Source organism: Carcharhinus amblyrhynchos, chromosome 35 (genome assembly GCF_965287045.1).
Source record: "Carcharhinus amblyrhynchos chromosome 35, sCarAmb.v2.hapA, whole genome shotgun sequence".
NCBI lineage: Eukaryota > Metazoa > Chordata > Chondrichthyes > Carcharhiniformes > Carcharhinidae > Carcharhinus > Carcharhinus amblyrhynchos.
The window spans coordinates 15,094,783-15,114,958 of record NC_137358.1 but is presented as its reverse complement, the minus strand read 5'-3'; the positions used below and the strand labels follow the sequence as shown (position 1 = coordinate 15,114,958).

The following is a 20,176-nucleotide window of genomic DNA, read 5'->3' as shown; positions in this document are numbered from 1 at the left end:
CATCCTGAAACACACATCAATGAAAAGAAAGAGCTGGACCTGCTGAGGTTTATCACAAATATCCTGGTATCACCCCAGACTTTGTGGGAGCTTCAAATTTTCTAACTGTCTCTCTCTCTGTACTTCTAAAGAAACGAAAGACCTGGAGACCCATGCCCCCAAAAAGTCTGGAGAAACCTTCCCCCCCACTCCTATAGAGCTCTCTGTAAATACTCCAAACACGCCAACTGTAAATATAACATAGGTTAGATACAGAGTAAAGCTCCTTTTATACTGTCCTCATCAAACACTCCCAGGACGAGTATAGCACGGGGTTAGATACAGCGTAAAGCTCCCTTTATACTGTCCCCATCAAATACTCCCAGCACGGGGTTAGATACAGAGTAAAGCTCCCTCTACACCAGGGTTGTCCAACTTTTTTGCATATTATCTTCACTCAAGGGGCCAATTTGAATATTTTGGAAAGGTAAAGTGTGGCACAATAAGCTACATTTCAAAACAAAAGTTGGGGGGGGGGGGGAGCATTTAAGAAATGATTTCTAAGCAAAAGTAAAGGAATTCAAGTGCAATAGACTGTTAAATTTAAAAGAGTAAGTGATAAAAAGGCCCAGCGTGTGAGAGATTATTGTGTGTGGTTGGGGTACTGTGTTTGTATGTCTTGTTGTGTGGGGTTGAGAGTGAGCTAGAAACCTGATACTTGGGGTACTCTCCCCAAACACTAACTCAGTCTCCCACTCTCACCCCTCCACACTCACTCACTCATTCGCGCCCACTCTCTCTCTCTCTCTCATTCCCCCCCGACACACACACACACACACTCATACTCTCTCTCACACACACTCCATCTCCCACTCCACAGGAAAAATCTCCACCGTTTCCACTGACTTGGGGCTCTACAACATCACAAAGGCCTCAAAGCCAGTGTCTCCTCAAAGTGGCCCCGGCACACTGTTACCTGCCCACCCCGTTCCCCGGCACACTGTTATCGCCCAGCCCGTTCCCTGGCCCACTGTTACCTCCCAGTCTGTTCCCTAGCACACTATTATAACCCCAAGCCTGTTCCCCAGCACAGTGTCACCACGCCAGCTCATTTCCCAGCACACTGTTACCACCGCTCCCCCCACCCTGTTCCCCGCACACTGTTACCCACCCACCCCATTCCCCGGCACACTGTTACCCGCCCACCCCGTTCCCTGGCACACTGTTACCCCCCTCAGCCCGTTCCCCGGCACACTGTTACCCGCCCACCCCGTTCCCTGGCACACTGTTACCCGCCCCATCCCGTTCCCCGGCACACTGTTACCCCCCTCAGCCCGTTCCCCGGCACACTGTTACCCCCCTCAGCCCATTCCCCGGCACACTGTTACCCCTCTCAGCCCGTTCCCCGGCACACTTATCCCCCTCAGCCCGTTCCCCGGCACACTGTTATCCCCCTCAGCCCATTCCCCGGCACACTGTTACCCCCCTCAGCCCGTTCCCCGGCACACTGTTATCCCCCTCAGCCCGTTCCCCAGCACACTGTTACCACCCCCAGCCCATTCCCCAGCACACTGTAACCCGCCTCAGCCCGTTCCCCGGCACACTGTTACCCCCCTCAGCCCGTTCCCCGGCACACTGTTACCCCCCTCAGCCCGTTCCCCAGCACACTGTTACCCCCCTCAGCCCGTTCCCCGGCCCACTGTTACCCCCCTCAGCCCGTTCCCCAGCACACTGTTACCACCCCCAGCCCATTCCCTGGCACACTGTTAACCGCCCCGTTCCCTGGCACACTGTTACTCTCCCCACCTCGTTTTCCAGCACATTGTTACTCCCCCAAGTCCGCTCTCCAGCACACTGTTACCTCCCCCGCTCCCTCTCCAGCACACTGTTACCTCCCCCGCCACCACCCTTCCCCCCCTCCCCCAAGCCCGTTCCACGGTTACACCTAGCTTGTTTCCCACGCATTGTCTCACTGTCCCGTTTCCCTGAACACTATTTCTCCAACCCGCCCTCTGGCACACTGTTTCTCCGCCCCACCCTCCAGCACACTGTTTCTCTGCCCCGTTTCCCCGCACACTTTTCCACCGCCCCGTTCCCCGGCACACTGTTTCACTGCCCCGTTTCCTGGCACACTGTTTCACTGCCCCGTTTCCCCGCACACTGTTTCACCGCCCCGTTTCCTGGCACACTGTTTCATTGCCCCGTTTCCTGGCACACTGTTCACCACCCCGTTTCCCGGCACACTGTTACACCGCCCCGTTTCCCGGCACACTGTTACACCGCCCCGTTTCCCAGCACACTATTTCACCGCCTTGTTTCCTGGCACACAGTTCACCACCCCGTTTCCCGGCACACTGTTACACCGCCCCGTTTCCCAGCACACTATTTCACCGCCTTGTTTCCTGGCACACAGTTCACCACCCCGTTTCCCGGCACACTGTTACACCGCCCCGTTTCCCAGCACACTATTTCACCGCCTTGTTTCCTGGCACACAGTTCACCACCCCATTTCCCGGCACACTGTTACACCGCCCCGTTTCCCAGCACGCTATTTCACCGCCTTGTTTCCTGGCACACAGTTCACCACCCCGTTTCCCGGCACACTGTTACACCGCCCAGTTTCCCAGCACACTATTTCACCGCCTTGTTTCCTGGCACACTGTTACACCGCCCCGTTTCCCAGCACACTATTTCACCGCCTTGTTTCCTGGCACACAGTTCACCACCCCGTTTCCCGGCACACTGTTACACCGCCCCGTTTCCCAGCACACTATTTCACCGCCTTGTTTCCTGGCACACTGTTACACCGCCCCGTTTCCCAGCACACTATTTCACCGCCTTGTTTCCTGGCACACAGTTCACCACCCCGTTTCCCGGCACACTGTTACACCGCCCCGTTTCCCGGCACACTATTTCACCGCCTTGTTTCCTGGCACACAGTTCACCACCCCGTTTCCCGGCACACTGTTACACCGCCCCGTTTCCCGGCACACTATTTCACCGCCTTGTTTCCTGGCACACAGTTCACCACCCCGTTTCCCGGCACACTGTTACACTGCCCCGTTTTCCGGCACACTATTTCACCGCCTTGTTTCCTGGCACACAGTTCACCACCCCATTTCCCGGCACACTGTTACACTGCCCCGTTTTCCGGCACACTATTTCACCGCCCCGTTTCCTGGCACACAGTTACACTGCCCCACTTCCCAGTAGACTTTTCACTGCCCCATTTTCTGGCACACAGTTTCACTGCCCCGTTCCCCAGCACACTGTTTCACCACCCAGTTTCCCAGCACTACTTCACTTCCCAGCACAGTTCCACTGCCCCATTTCCCGGAACATTGTTCCACTGCCTCATTTCCCTGCGTACTGTTTCCCAACACACAGTAACACCAGCCCATTTCCCGGCACACCTTCTCACCAGTACGCCGTTTCCTCAACACTCCGCATCTCATGACCATACTCCTCCAATCACAGAAGGTTTCTCTCTCACATTTGCTGCTGATAGGCTCAACAATGAACCTATCAACCGTGAGCATGGCAGAGGGTGGGGGAATCAGCCTGTGATTGGAGGAGCTTCCCCTGGAACAAACTTACCTGTCTGACCATCCAAACCAGCTCCAGGGGCAGCGTGTAGGGGCATCTCCATCTGTATCGTCTCCAAAAGACACTCCCGAGGCAGATAAGGCATGTGGTAGATGTACAAGAGTACTCCCTCTACTCTGCCCCAACTCTGAAAGAGAGCCCTCCCCTCCCCGCAGTTCGGTGCTGAACTGACTTCACGCTAGCCAGGAACCTGCCACAATTTTACATCCAGCAGAGAGACAGGCAACTTCCTTGGGGTAGGTTCCGAAGCCAGGTTTGAAGTTACACATTGTGACAAAACATCGAGAGGTATTTCCTTCTCACCTGAAGAACTGCTGCTTCATGGAGTAAAGCATGCTGAAGTAAATCCCAACTCCGGGAATGCATCGGACAAACGACTGGACCCAGGGAGATAGAGATAAAAACAGGCTGTGAGGCTTAGGGTCAGCTTATACAGTCACAACACAGCTTGTAAAACATGCTAAAAGGAAAAGGCAGCTCTGGTCATCTCCCAAAGATTTAAAGTTTATTTATTAGTGTCACAAGTAGGCTTAAGTTAATACTGCAATGAAGTTACTGTGAAAATCCCCTAGTTGCCACACTCCGGCACCTGCTCCGATACACTGAGGGAGAATTTAGCATGGCCAATGCACCTAATCAGCACATTTCTCAGACTAGGGGGAAACCGGAGCACCCAGAGGAAGCCCACACAGACACGGGGAGAAGGTGCAGACTCCACGCAGACAGTGACGCAAGCCGGAAATCGAACCCCGTTCCCTGGCACTGTGAGGCAGCAGTGCTAACCCCTGTGCCATTAGGGGTGCGGTGGGAAAGGGATACATGGCAGGTCACACTCCCAGATGGGCAATGGGTACAGCTGCTGCTACCACTGCCCAGTTTACTCCAACATCACAGACCCAGAAGACTTCAGGTTCAATCGCTTGTCTGTGCTGGTCCCAACTACCCTTGGTTATGGAGAAAGGAACAGATAGGCTGAGGACAGAAATGGGTGGAGAACGCAGAGACCTGTGTTCTAGGGACAGAGAAAGGAGGGGTGAATAGGATAGCACTTGGACAGCTAGCACCAGCAGAGGTTCAATGGGCAAAATGGCTTCCTTTGCTGATTCAGATTCTTTGTCTCAATCCACTGACCAGCTTACCAGGGTCCTGTTTGATTGTACAGGAGGAGGCCATTCACTCCTCAGTGGTTCTGCTATTCAATGGTTGTGGCTGATCCTTATCTTAATTCCATTTCCCGCTGCACCCCTCATTCATCTCCGCTCCCCCGTCAGCCTATTTTCCACTGAATGGTTCTAGTGGCACCCTGCTCTGCACACACAAGCTTCGCCAGGATTAAATGAAGCATTCCTACAACTGCCTAAGCATTGAAATTACATTTTCTACAAAGAGGGTAAAACACGGGGTAAATGCACATGGACACTGCGTCTATCACTCACGTACCGGAGAGACTCCTTTCCACAGTCCGATTATTCGCTCAGTGCGAATGACATTCAACAAGATGGCAATCATCCCAACCCGGCCAGATCTAAAACACAAAAACATCCCCAAATCAAATAAGAACATAAGAACATAAGAAATAGGAGCAGGAGTAGGCCATCTAGCCCTTCGAGCCTGCCCTGCCATTCAATAAGATCATGGCTGATCTGTCGTGGCTCAGTTCCACATTTCCGCCCTCTCCCCATAACCCTTAATCCCCTCTCTTATCAAAAACCCATCAACCCGCGTCTTAAAAATATTTAGCGAGGCAGCCTCCACCACTTCAACGGGCAGAGAATTCCAGAGATTCACCACCCTTTGAGTGAAGAAGTTCCTCCTCAACTCCGTTCTAAACCGCCCCCCCTTTATCTTGAGGCTGTGCCCTCTAGTCCTACTGTATTTTTTGAGCGGGAAGAGTCTCTCCACCTCTATCCTATCCATCCCATTCATCATCTTATACGTCTCAATGAGATCTCCCCTCATTCTTCTAAACTCTAACGAGTACAAGCCCAGTTTATTCAGCCTCTCCTCATAGCTCAACCCCCTCAACTCCGGCATCAGCCTAGTAAACCTCCTCTGCACTCCCTCCAAGGCCAAAATATCTTTGTGCAGGTGCGGCGCCCAAAACTGCACACAGTACTCCAGCTGCGGCCTCACCAATGCCCTATACAGCCGCAGCAAGACCTCCCTACTTTTATATTCAATCCCCCTCGCCATGAAGGCCAGCATCCCATTCGCTTTCCTGACTACCTGCTGCACCTGCAAGCTGGGTTTTTGCGACTCATGCACAAGGACCCCGAGGTCCCTCTGCACCGTCGCCTGCTGCAGTTTTTCGCCACGTAAGTAATAGTCCTTCCTACCAAAGTGGACCATCTCACACTTGCCAACATTAAATTCCATTTGCCATTTCCTGGCCCATTCGCCCAGCCTATCTAGATCCTTCTGCAGACTCTCCACACCCTCCGCACAATTTGCCGTTCCCCCAATCTTGGTGTCATCAGCAAATTTCGACACCCTACACTCGGTTCCCTCCTCCAGATCATCTATATAAATGGTAAAAAGCTGAGGCCCCAGCACCGACCCCTGGGGCACTCCACTAGTCACCATCCGCCAATCCGAATAGCACCCGTTGACCCCCACTCTCTGCCTCCTATTTGACAACCAATCCTCTATCCACGCTAACACCCTACCCCCAAGTCCATGTCCCTTGACCTTCTGCAATAACCTCTTGTGAGGTACTTTGTCAAACGCCTTCTGAAAATCTAGAAAGACCACATCCACCGGCTCTCCTCTATCCACCGCCCTAGACACATCCTCATAGAACTCCAGTAAATTTGTCAGACACGACTTCCCTTTAATGAAACCGTGCTGCGTCTGCTCTATCAAGCAATTCCCTTCAAGATGCCTCGCAATTTCCTCCTTAATGACAGATTCTAACATTTTACCTACAACAGACGTTAAACTAACCGGCCTATAATTCCCCGCCTTTTGCCTGGCACCCTTCTTAAACAACGGCGTAACGTTAGCCGTTTTCCAATCATCCGGCACTTCCCCGGAATCCAGCGACGTCTGGAAAATAACCACCAAGGCATCCACTATCACCTCCACCATTTCTTTCAGAACCCTCGGATGCATTCCATCCGGTCCTGGGGACTTGTCCACAATCAGCCCCTCCAGTCTGTCGAGCACCGCCTCTCTAGTAACAGTAACGTCATTAAGACCCTCCAGTCCTACCACCTTTCCATCGCTAACACCCGGCAAATTATTCACGTCCTCCTCCGTGAAGACAGAAACAAAAAAGTTATTCAAGACCTTAGCCATATCCCCATCCCCTACCACTAGGTCCCCTTTCTCATCCTCTAAAGGACCAACATTCACCCTAGCCAGCCTCTTCCTTTTTATATATTTATAAAAACTCTTGCTATCCTTTTTTATATTAAGCGCTAGCCCAGCTTTAATCTCCTGGGCTACAAAGGGTTAAGTCACTGTAAAAGTTTATTTATTATTACAAGTAGGCTTACATTAACACTGCAATGAAGTTACTGTGAAAATTCCCTAATCGCCACAATCTGGCACCTGAGGGAGAATTTAGCACGGCCAATGCACCCTGACCAGCACAGTCTTTCGGAGCACCCGGAGGAAACCCACGCAGACACAGGGAAAACGTGCAGACTCCACACAGGCAGTAAGCCAAGGCAGGAATCGAACCTGGTTCCCTGGTGCTGTGAGGCAGCAACGCTAACCACTGTGCCACCGTGTTCTGTAACTTGCGGTTGCTGAAGCTTTTGGGTTGAAGTCCCACTTCAGAGGCCCCTAATCTAGCTGGGGGGAGGGGGAGCGGGAGGGGGTGTGGGGGCATGCTGCACTGCACTGTCATCAGTGTCATCTTGCAAATGAGACGTTAAACACAAAGCCCCGTCTGCCCCTCTCTGTTGGATGCCTGCGACCCCATGAGATACTAACCAACATTTACCCATCAATCGATACCATCAAAAGAGATTGCTCAATGCCACAGTTGTGGGATCTTGCTGTGTGTAAACTGACCACCAGCATCTGCCACAAAATGGCAGTCACACATCAAAAACAACCTGGCAGCTGTTAAACCATTTTGTGACATTAGGAATGAGAAAGGTGATATACAAATGTGCAAAATTCCTAAAACACATTTGAAAAGCATTCTCTATCCCGTCACATTGTCCCTTTTGCCCCATTTGGATGTAAATCTATTGGCCAAACCAGCTATTGGAGTGAGGAGGAGGGCTGATGTGTGACATCTACCATCCCAGCTCTGCTGTGCATCTTCAACACGGGGTTAGGTGGTGGCCTGGATGGTCTGATACTCTCTGTCCCTCCTACTCCCAACTACCTACTACTGGGGTTATAGAGCCACAGACGTCCCAGGTGCAAGGTTTGCTCAACTCCAGGAACATAGAAACAAAGTCTGACTCTGATCATAGAGACCAGTGGGGATTAAGTCCTGGGGCTTCATGTCTGAAGCAGACATCAGCTACGTGAGGGATGCAGGCAGTGACCAGATGGTCTGTGCGACAAACTCACCCCCTCACAACAGTGTCAGACAGGGAGTAAGTTCAGCAACACTGCCCCATGTGATAGCTTTATTACTGACCTGTGACCCCCGCCCCCCCAAGACCACCTACTCCCTCATACCCGGAGTCACACATCCTCTGAGACTGCTCACTCCCACCGCGATAACACGTACCCATTGACGGAACTCTGCACAGTCTGGAGACGAGTCTTCACCAGGTCGAGGGGCTGGAAGAGCAGCGTCGAACAGGTCCCACTCAGAGAGCCACACATGAAAGCTTTCAGCACAGGGTGACACTAGGAGGCAGAGAAAGGAAAACATTAAACACGGACTGATTTAGCAGAGGAAAAAACGTGAGACTATAGCCATTCCACATCAGCCACTGATGAGTCTCTCTCCTTCTATTACCCCCTGCAATTAGGCCGTGTGACAAATGCACCTTCCTTAGCCAACAAGTGGAATCCCAGAGGTTCTGGCTGGGACACTACCAACTCCCTTTAAAGTGATATAAAACCAGTTTATCCCCTTTAACAGGGCGAGAATTCTACTTGCCAAAGAAAGCAGCCACGAACGACTGAATGGGGCAACAGAAAACAAAAACAAAAAGTATATAAAAATACAAAAGTAACACATCCTGGCAAATGGTCACAAGAAGCAACAAAACAGATGGGACAAACAAGGAGAATAAGATGAAACTTGCAAGAGCTATCAACATCAACACAAAAATCTTTTACAATTACACAAAGAAAGTGGATAAGTCTGGATCCCTTAAACATTTAACAGAGATACTATAAAGGAAGCGAATATAAAAGGAAAAATAAAAGAATGGAAGATGCATTAAATAAACGTTTGTGGGGTTATTTACAGCAGACAAACAAGATATCATGATGGACATCCGAGGTTTATTTTACTGAATAAGGATTCACAGAATTTAATCTGAGCAAAATACAATAATGAAGAAAATGTTACAAAAAGCGACAATCACCCAGGACCACATGGCCTCTATATTAGGGGTTTAAGAGGTTCATTCTGAGACAATCTCTCAGGTCGTGTGATAGTAAATCCTTCCTGCGCCTTTTCCACCATATCTTTTTCTCTACAAATTTAAGACCGGGGAGGCAGTCGCATAGCAGTATTGGACTAGTAAGCCAGAGACCTAGAATACTGCTCTGGGGACCTGGGTTCGAATCCCGCCAGGGCAAATGATGAAATTTGAATTCAATAACAATCTGGAATGAAAAGTCTAAAGATAACCACGAAACCACTGCTGACTGTCATAAAAACCCATCTGATTCACTAATGTCCTTTAAGGAAGGAAATCGGCCATCCTTATCTGGTCTGGCCTACACGTGACTCCAGAGCCACAGCAATGTGGTTCTGACTCTTAAATGCCCTCAGCTGAAGGGCAATTAAAGATGGGCAATAAATGTCAGCAACACCCACATCCCATGAATGAACAAAGAACAAAGAACAACCCAGCACGGGAAACAGGCCCTTCGGCCCAACGAGCCCGCGCCACCGCATCACCCTACACCTATTCTACCCTGCATGTCTACGAATGGGACCCTACTCAGTCAGATTCAGAGAAGAAATAGTGTCAATTTGGTAGAAACCAATTAGCCTAAGAGCACATCTTTGGGGTGTGGGAGGAAACCAGAGCGCCCGGAGGAAACCCACGCAACCACAGGGAGAATGCGCAAACTCCCACAGACTGAGAATGAATATAAAAAATGTTAGAAATCAGTGCTTTGATTGTATTTTGATTAATTTTTAAAATCTGTGCTGCTATGTTTTAAAGATTTGTACCCCTTTGTCAGCACCCCATTCAACCTCTTATTTACCAACACCTTTCACAATAACCTGCAGGTGAAATTCATTTCCTATTTAGATGCTACTGTCTCCAAGTATATCTAAAAACCACGTGTCAATCTGGTGAAGCTACAGCACAGGGTTACTCGTGCCAAACAATGGAAGCAGCGTGTGATAGACAGAGCTAAGCAATCCCACAACCAACGGATCAGATCCAAGCTCTGCAGTCCCTCCAAATCCAGTCATGAATGGTGATGGACAATTAAACCACTCACTGGAGGAGGAGGCTTCACAATTATCCTCAACGATAGGGAAGCCCAGCACATCAGTGCAAGACTGAAGCATTTGCAACAAATCTCCAGTTGGAAGTGCTGAATGGATGATCCATCTCGGCCTCCTCTGGAGGTTCCCAGCGTCTCAGGTATCAGCCAATACGATTCATTCCATGTGATATCAAGAAACGGCTGAAGGTACTGGATGTCTGCAAAGGCCCTGACATTATTCCAGCAATAGTACTGAAGGCTTGGGCTCCAGAACAGGCCATTTCCCAAGCCAAGCTGTTCCAGTACAGCAAGAACATTGGCACCCAGCCGACAACATGGAAAATTGCCCAGGTATGTCCTGTGCACAAATAGCAGGACTAATTTATCGCCTGTCAGTCTACTCTCGAACATCAGCAAAGTGATAGAAGGGATCATCAACAGTGCTATCGAGTGACACTTACTCAGCAATAACCTGCTAACTGACTCTCAGTTTGGGTTCACCAGGGTCACTCAATCCCCAGCCTCGTCACAGCCTTTGTCCAAATATGGGCAAAACAAAACTAAAAAGTGTGGTGAGAGTGACATCAAGGCCGCATTTGACCGAGTGTGGCATCAAGGAGCCCTAGTCAAACTGGGAATTGGGGGAAATCTCTCTGCTGGTTAGAGTTAGACCTGGCACAAAGGAAGATGGTTGTGGCAGTTGGAGGTCAATCATCCAGCTTCAGGACATCTCGGCAGGATTCCCTCAGGGTAGTGTCCCAGGCCCAATCAGCTGCTTCATCAATGATCTTCCCTCCATCATAAAGTGAGGATGTTCGCCATTGACCGCACAATGTTCAGTACTATTTGCGACTCCTCAGATACTGAAACCATCTGTGTCCAATCATAGCAAGACCTGGACAATATTCAGGCTTGGGCTGAAAAGTGGCAAGTAACATTCACACCACACAACTGCCAGGCAATGATCATCTCCAACAAGAGAGAATCTAACCATCACTCCATGACATTCACTGAATTCCCCCATTATCAACATCCTGAGGGTTACCACTGACCAGAAATGGAACTGGACCACCCATGTAAACACTGTGATTACCACAGCAGTTCAAAGGTGGGAATTCAGCGATAGCTAACTCACCTCCTGTCTCCCAAAGCCTGTCCACCACCTACACAAGTAAGATATCTGATGGAATACTTTCTGCTTACCTGGATGAGTGCAGTTCCAACAACATTCAAGAAGCTCAACACCATTCAACACTAAGCAGCCCGCTCGATTGGCACCCCATCAACCATTCACTCCCTCCAACACTGAAGCACAGTATCAGCCATGCGTTGCCATCTAAAGATGCACTGCAGGAACTCACCAAGGCTCCTTAGACAGCACCTTCCAAACCTGTGACCTCCAGCATCTAGGAGGACAAGGGCAGCAGATACTTGCGAACACTACCACCTGTAAGTTCCCCTCCGAGCCACTGGGGAATGTATCAGCTGTTCCTTCACTGTCGCTGGGTCAAAATCCTGGAGCACCCTCCCTAAACAGCACTGTTGGTGTACCTACACCACAGGGACTGCAGCGGTTCAAGAAAACAGCTCACCACCACCTCCTCAAGGGCAATTAGGGATGGGCAAATAAATACTGCTCTAGCCAGTGACACCCACATCCTGCGAAAGAATAAAAAAAACTCAATAGCCAGTCTGTTGGCTGCTCTGATCTGAGGGAGAAACGATGGGTCCAAGGGTAACAATTCAGCGAAAATCAGCAGGGACAAGCTCATTTGACCTTCAACGTTGTCTAACCATTCCTAATGGAAAAAAAATGCACATGTACAGGCATTCAGAATTAGCATGGGTCTTGTGTGAAGGCTTCCACAGTTCAATAACGTCTCACACACACACACACACACACACACACACACACACACACACACACACACACAAAGAACTAGGATGGGCGAGCAGGAATTCCTGACAGCAGTGGAATAGAGGTGCTATCCCCTGTAGATGCAAGTTAACAGAGCGGGAAGTTGCCTTAACTTGGGGAGCTTGACTCCAGCAGCAGCTAACCCAGCGCTCCTGGCCAAAGGGTCAAAGGGCAGCAGCTTGCGGACCTGTCCTCCCAGCATGCAGTGCACCACGGCGGGGAGATTCAAGACAAGGAAGGCAGATTTCGGAACTCACTCCAATTGGCTAACCCATTGAGACACATCATATCCCCCACCTGATCACAATTCCAGAGAATCATAGAATTCCCTACTGTACAAAAAGAGGCCTTTTGGCCCATCGAGTCTGCACCAACTCTCCAAAATAGCAGCTGACCTAGCCATCCACCCCTGCGCCCTATCCTCATAACCCGCACATTTTACCATGGCCAATGCACCCAACCTGCACATCTTTGGAGTGTGGGAGGAAACCGGAGCACCTGGAGAAAACCCATGTGGAGACAGGGAGAATGTGCAGACTCCGCACAGACAATGACCCAAAACTGGAATCAAAGCCGGGTCTCTGATGCTGTTCCCTGAAATGCTATAGGTTTCTCTGCCAGGTGACTGCTTCCTTGCACGAACAGTCAGCTACCAGCTATTCGCCTCTTGGGGCCATCACAGCTGAGCCTATTCCTATTCTCACCCGACAACCAGTTGTAACCAGGGAAGAGCTTTGTTCTTCACCGCCAACCCCTGACCCATTAACTCTGACACTGCCAGCTTCCTTGTCTGTTTAACCCGTCATCACCCTGGGCACTAGGATGAAACCTGTCATTGAAACTCAAGCAAGCGGAATATATGGCACTGGCAAGGCTGGCATTTACTACACATTCTCAGTGTTTACCTACTGACTTTCTATCTAACTATAGGTTAACTTTAGGTGGGGTGGCACGGTGGCACAGTGGTTAGCACTGCTGCCTCACAGCGCCTTGGTTCAATTCCGGCCTCGGGTCACTGTCTGTGTGGAGCTTGCACGTTCTCCGTGTCTGCTTGGGTTTCCTCTGGTTTCCTCCCACAGTCCAAAGACGTGCTGGTTAGGTGCATTGGCCATGGGATAGGGATAGGGTGGTGGTCCTAGGTAAGCCACTCTACAGGTGCAGGCTTGATGGGCTGAATGGCCTCCCTCTGCACTGTAGGGATTCTATGATAGGTCAGAGCAGAAAGGGTGTCAGCCTCTTTTCTCTGGAGTAATTGATGAAGTTATTAAATTTTTTCTGATAATCCGACATCTCACAAAATGACAAATCCATTGACAAAGGGCTCAGCGGTGAAGGTACGGGCTCAGGTTACTAATTCAGACCCGTAACCATTACAGGAATCGCCTGCAGGCAGCACTGGCAAACTGCAGAGACTCTCCTACTTATTGATGTTGTCATGTGCTCAGTCAGAACCTTCACGCTATCCGAGTTCATCCATCTGCTCTTGGCCCAGAAACAGGAAATCTGACTCAATGTTTCCGAACCGCACACACACAGCCAGGAAAGGCAGCCAATCACACAGCGAGAAACAAAGGGAGTGGAGGGGGCGCGTCTGGCACTGTGTTACTGTGAAAAAGAGAGAGAGAGACAGAGAGAGAGAGACAAAGAGAGGACAGAGACAGAGAGAGAGACCCCAAGTCAGTGTCAGCTATTTGACTGAGGGACACAGAACCATCCGCCGCCGTCCAACCTTTCTGAGGTTCCTTGTGCTAATCCGAGGCTGGAGGTGGCAGCCAGGGAGGGAGTTGGCAGAATCTATTAGGGTTAAAAGCAGGAGAAAATCAGTGGGTAAGCAGCGTGCCAACAAGCTGGGCAATTTATTCCAGCAAGGGGTTACTGGTGCAGAGAATCCACGCAACAAACTGGATATCAATACCCTGCCCTTCCCTAAATCCTGGGCTAAGTTCCCCCGTGCTGACACTATAGTTAAGAAATCCCACCAACGCCTCTACTTTTTCAGAAGACTAAGGAAATTTGGCTTGAATTTACTTGGGCAGAATTAGACAGGTTTTCGATAGTCATGGGAGTCAACAGTCATGGGGAGGCAGTCAGGAAAGTATAGACCCAACCACATCAGCCACAGCCTTTTTTTTAAAGTTTATTTATTAATCACAAATAGGCTTACATTCACACTGCAATGAAGTTACTGTGAAAATCCTCTAGTCACCACACTCTGGTGCCTGTTTGGGTACACTGAGGGAGAATTTAGCACGGGCAATGCACCCTAACTAGCACGACTTTGGATTGTAGGAGGAAACCAGAGCATCCAGAGGAAACCCACGCAGACGCGGGGAGAACGTGCAGTCTCCGCACACCCAAGCCGGGAATCGAACCCGGGTCCCTGCTGCAGTGCTAACCACTGTGCCACCAGGTCAAACATATTGATCTTACTGAATGGTGGAGCAGGCTCAAAGGGCTGAATGGCCTTTTCCTGCTCCAGTATTCCTAACTCCTAAAATCGCCCCTTCCCTGAATAAATCAAACACGTTCACTTACCAGGAAAACTTCCATCATTTCTTTCTTCCTCAGGGCAGCGTCCTGGATTAACGACCTCAATTCTTGGTTCATGGAAACAAACCAAAAAGCAAAAAACTAATGACAAAATCTTTCAACATATGCAGACAAAAACCGCACCTTTCCCACCTCTCAGAAAGCCCAGACTTGACACCCTCAAGGAACCTCTCCAAACTGCCAGAGGAAATGATCCTTGAGGGTTAGACTGTCACATGAGGATCAGGGAAATATAATTAACATATAATCCAATATTACAATGAGTGCAGAAAACTGACTCCCCCTAAAATATAAAACTGATTTTCTTCTGGTTGGAGACTCCTGGGACTTTGACCAAAATTGAACAGAAGAAATTTGTTTGCTGTATTCAAAAAAAACTTTAAGCTCATGTGAGGTGTTGCATCTTGGAAAGTTAAATTAGGGTAGGACTTATACAGTGAATGGTGGGGCCCTGGGGAGTGTTGAGGAACAGAAGGACCAAGGGCTGCAGGTATACAGTTTGTTGAAAGCAGTGTCACAAGTTGACAGGGGGGGTGAAGAAGGCATTTAGCACATCGACCTTCATCAGTCAGGACACTGAATATTGGAGTTGGAGCATTATGTTACAGTTGTATAAGTTGTTGGTGAGGCTGCATTTGGAGTCTTGTGTATGGTTTTGGTCATCCTGTTATAGGAAAGACATTGATAAACTGGAAGAGGGGGCAAAGAAAATGTTGTCAGGACTAGTGGGCCTGAGTTATAGGCAGTGGTTGGACAGGCGAGGGTGTTATTCCTTGGAACGTAGGTGAACGAGGGGTGACCTTATGGAGGTGAATAAAATCATGAGGAGCATTGATAGGATGAACACAGATCGTCTTTTTTCCCAGGAAAGGGGAATTGAAAACCGGAAGGGCGTAGGTTGAAGTTGAGAGGGGAAAGATTTAAAAGGGGCAACTTTTTCACACAGAGGGTGGTGCGTACATGGAATGAGCTGCCAGAGAAAGAGCAATATTGGAAAAGCATTTGGATAAGTACACGGATAGGAATGGATTAGAGGGCTATAGGCCAAATGCAGGCAATTGGAACTAGCTGGGAGGGCAGCATGGTGCATTTGGGCCGAAGGGTCTGTTTCCATGCTGTATTGCTCGAAGTAATAAAACTGGAGGGTGATGGATTTACAAAGGCTGAGTTCACTTACCTGGTGCCCTGGACTGAGATCAGCCCTTTCCTAGGATCAGTTCCTGGTCTCCTCCACTGGATTCAGTGCCTGATCTTGGGATCTGGTCCTGGGATCAAGTCGCTAGGGTTGGAATCAGAAGCTGAGGTCCAATAGGTGCCTTCAGTCCCTGGGCTGAGATCCACTCTCTGGAATAAAGCGAGTCCCTGGATCAATCCCCGCCTCTGGGATCCACTCTCAAGGGGATCAATCCTCCCTCTGGAATTAGTTTCCGGAGACCAATTCCTGTCAATTGGATCCAGTCCTGGGATCAACCTCCACCGTTCAGATCGAGTCAGGGGGTAGACCTCTCCCTCTGGGATCCAGTCAGTGAGTCGATCCCTGTCTCTGGGATCCGCTTGGGACTGATTCAATTCCCTGATCCTGAATTGGGATCAATAATAGATCCAGGTAGATTTTTGGATCCAGTCGGTTCCTGATTCCAGATTATGGGTCCACGGGCTGACTCTCTGCTCTAGAACATTTCATCTTCCACTTTTCCCTCTCGTCTCAGCCCTCGATCCGCGGCTCCTGGATCTTCTCACTGGATCCAAACCGGTTTCAGCTGCTTCTGCTTCTGCAGCCGCACACCGTCCGCCACCGCCACCTGCCGGCTCCAGGCACACACAGCAAGGCACAGCGTCCGCCACCGCCACCTGCCGGCTCCAGGCACACACAGCAAGGCACAGCGTCCGCCACCGCCACCTGCCGGCTCCAGGCACACACAGCAAGGCACAGCGTCCGCCACCGCCACCTGCCAGCTCCAGGCACACACAGCAACGCACCGGGACACAAGGGCCGCCACCGCCACCTGCCGGCTCCAGGCACACACAGCAAGGCACAGCGTCCGCGTCCGCCACCGCCACCTGCCGGCTCCAGGCACTCACAGCAACGCACCGGGACACAAGGGCCGCCACTGCCACCTGCCGACTACAGCAAGGCACCGGCCACAAGGACGACCACCACCACCACCTGCCGGCTCCAGGCGCACACAGCAAGGCACCGGCACGCAGCGGCCGCCACCGCCACCTGCCGGCTCCAGGCGCACACAGCAAGGCACCCGGCTACAGGGGCCGCCACCGCCATCTGCCAGCTCCAGACACATACAGCAAGGCATCGGGACACTTTTTTCTCCTGTATCTCTGCATCAAAGTAAACTAATCCCACTGTCCCATTCTCCCCACAATATAATATTTCAATTCATTGACAGGATGTGGGTGTCTCTGGGTAGACCAGTATTTATTGCTCATCCTTCAGAAGGTGGTGGTGAGGCACCTTCTTTAATCGCTGCATTCCAGGATTTTGACCCATTTATAGTGAAGGAACGGCGATGCATATCGGCGATGTGGTGGCAGTGGTTAGTAATGATAAGTAGGCTTACATTAAACACTACAATGAAGCTACTGTGAAAATCCCCCAGACGCCACACTCTGGAGCCTGTTCGGGTACACTGAGGGAGAATTTAGCACAGCCAATACACTAACCAGCACGTCTTTCAGGAGGTGGAAACCTACGCAGCTATAGGGAGAATGTGCAGACTCAGCACAGTGATACAAGCCAGGAATTGAACTGGGTCTCTGGCACTTTGTGGCAGCCACGCTAAGCACTGTACCACCCTAGGAGTGGGGTTACAGTAGAGGAGAGAGCCTGTGTAAGATACTCTGACAGAGTCAGTGCAGACTCGATGGACTGAATGGCCTCTTTTGCACTGTAGGGATTCTATGATAATTGAACCCATGTGTTAGTCAAGTACATCCCTCACCCCTCAGAAGCCAATAACTTCAATGCCTAGAATTAGTAATCCCGGTAAGCTCTAAGCAGAGTTCTGTATCTTATATACGATTAATTAGAAAAAGGAATTGTGGCAGAGCACTGGAGAACAGCTGATATGATTCAATTCAGTTAGAACTGCCATGGAGGAAAGAGTTAAAGTCTTCATGGCATAGGCCTTGACACTCTAGTTGTGATTGCAACCATTATGCAACAAGTGACAGTGTGATATCTAATTCTGTCACCAGAATCGTGAATGACACTGATCTCTCCATCACATATGCCCATGAATTAAAGCATCTCCAAGGCCAGTTCCTCCTCCACAACACACCCACCCGGCCCTCCCCCAGTCTCTCTGGAACTGTACTCTTTACATCCACAAAGAGAACAGTAACAGATTCAAAGAACAAAGAACAACACAGCACGGGAAACAGGCCCTTCGGCCCAACGAGCCCGCGCCGCCGTCCCACTGTCTCAGTGACCTATTCATGATTTTAGTCTAAGCCTAATGTGTGAGGATCAGGGAGGTCCAATTGAGGGACAATTTAGTCCAATTCCAATTCTCATTCATATTTATAGGTAGGATGGAATCCCTACAGTACAGAAAGACCATTCAGCCCATTGAGTCTGCACCAACCACAATCCCACCCAAGCCCTACCCCCATATCTTACCCACTAATCCCTCTAACCTATGCATCTCAGGACTCAGGGGCAATTTGAGCATGGCCAATCAACCTAATCCACACATCTTTGGACTGAGGGGGGAAACCAGAGCACCTGGAGAAAACCCACATAGACACGAGGAGAATGTGCAAACTCTATACAGACAGCAACCTAAGCTGGGAATCAAACCCCAGTTCCTGAAGCTGTGAAGCAGTGGTACTAACCACTGTGCTGCCCAATTAGAATGACATTTGCTGATGGTGACCACGAGGAGAGGCTTTGAGATGAGGATGAGTGGCACAGTGGTTAGCAGTGCTGCCTCACTGCGCCAGGCACCCAGATTCAATTCTGGCCTTGGATCACTGTGTAGAATTTGCACATTCTCCCATGTCTGTGGGTTTCCTCTGGGTGCTCCAGTTTCCTTCTTCAGTCCAAAGGTGTGCAGACTAGTTGATTGGCTGTGCTAAATTAACCCATGTCAGGGAAATTAGCAAGGTAAATATGAGAGTTACGGGAATAGGGATTGTGTTTGGCCTCCCTTTGCACTGTGAACCAGTACCCCACAGAGAAGCAGGTTAGTTCCATTCACATCATCCTATGATCAGAGCAACAATGAAATTACATCTCAGAGATGCATTATTCTCTTGAGCACTTAATACTGGTTGACACTTCAGTGCAGTGCAGAGGGGATACAGCACAGGCCTAGGTGCCATTCGTCAGGCGAACCATTTGCATGGGTTCATGTTGCACCATCTGGAAGCCCTGTGACTTGCCTGCATTTGCAAAACATCACTTACTGTACTGTCTGGAGCCAATACACATCTCTTTAACCTGTGATCAGTGCTCCTTCCACTCACATTGTCAGCCACTTTAGGACTTGAACAGCAGGTTAGGTGTAAAGATTCACGTTCTAATCAGTAATCTCTAAACTGTCTGTGCTTTATATGCTCTGTTTGAGGCCAGAACTCTCCATTCACCTGACGAAGGGACAAACCCAAAAGCTAGTGCGTTTACTATCAAATAAATTGGTTGGACTTAAACCTGGTGTTGTCAGACTTTTTACTGTATTTACCCCAGTCCAATGCCAGCATATCCACATCAAAACTCTCCTGAGCCAGGATAGTTACATCATTGGTAGTTGCCATTGATAATTCCATGGGAACAAAGTATAAACCAATATATACTAACTGTGACATTAGTGTTACCAGTTAGTTGAAAGCACATCTTGTTTGCCATCCTACAGTAAATAATCTGTGTTCTGGTGATGTGAAATCAGCATTCAACCCAGGGAACTGGATTCCAGTGTTAACTGTGTAGTGATAAACCTGTGAAAAGTGTTTAATTTATTGGATTTTAGCTTTATTTGGAACACATTAGAGATAGTTACTATAGTGGTTGTTGTGTTTTTTTTGTTGGTAATTGATAAAACTTCTTGATAATTCTCTTATTGTACATGTTAACTATATTCTTAAATAAAAACTGTCTGATAAAAGTTGTTCACTGAATTATTTGAATCACACCTGAAATGAAACATCTCATGCTTATCCCAGCCAAATTCAAGATGCAAAACTTACAATTCTTGCAGGCTTCATAAAACACTCAAGTTTCTGGCCTTAACCATAACACAACTATGGAATTTGCTCCTACTTCCACGGCATCTATTATTACTTCCTGTTACAGAATGACAATCCATATTTGGAGCAGAAATTGACTTTAGAAAATGCTTCTATTTGATTTATTACCTCAATAGCTGCAACTGCTTGGCAGGATGCTATTCCACCCTAACTGGTTTAGACTCTAATTGGTCATTCGTCAATTCACTTGGACTTACAGTTGAGTTTTCAACAGCAAGACTGTACTAGAAACACCAAGGCTGTTACTGGACTGGATCACTAACTGAA

At 49.3% G+C, this 20,176-nt stretch overlaps 1 protein-coding gene across 1 annotated transcript in view; it reads right to left on the bottom strand.

Annotated features, from left to right (window-relative positions):
- Nucleotides 1-16,401, bottom strand: part of slc25a38b (solute carrier family 25 member 38b) — a 31,088-nt gene extending 14,687 nt beyond the window's left edge. The window contains exons 1-5 of the mRNA XM_080217726.1: nucleotides 15,825-16,401; nucleotides 14,633-14,694; nucleotides 8,282-8,403; nucleotides 5,026-5,110; nucleotides 3,889-3,962 (exon numbers count right to left, since the gene is read on the bottom strand). Coding sequence (XP_080073852.1) covers nucleotides 3,889-3,962; nucleotides 5,026-5,110; nucleotides 8,282-8,403; nucleotides 14,633-14,650 — 299 coding nt within the window. The 5' untranslated portion in view covers nucleotides 14,651-14,694; nucleotides 15,825-16,401. The remainder of the gene's footprint in view (nucleotides 1-3,888; nucleotides 3,963-5,025; nucleotides 5,111-8,281; nucleotides 8,404-14,632; nucleotides 14,695-15,824) is intronic.
- Nucleotides 16,402-20,176: the final 3,775 nt, after the last annotated feature.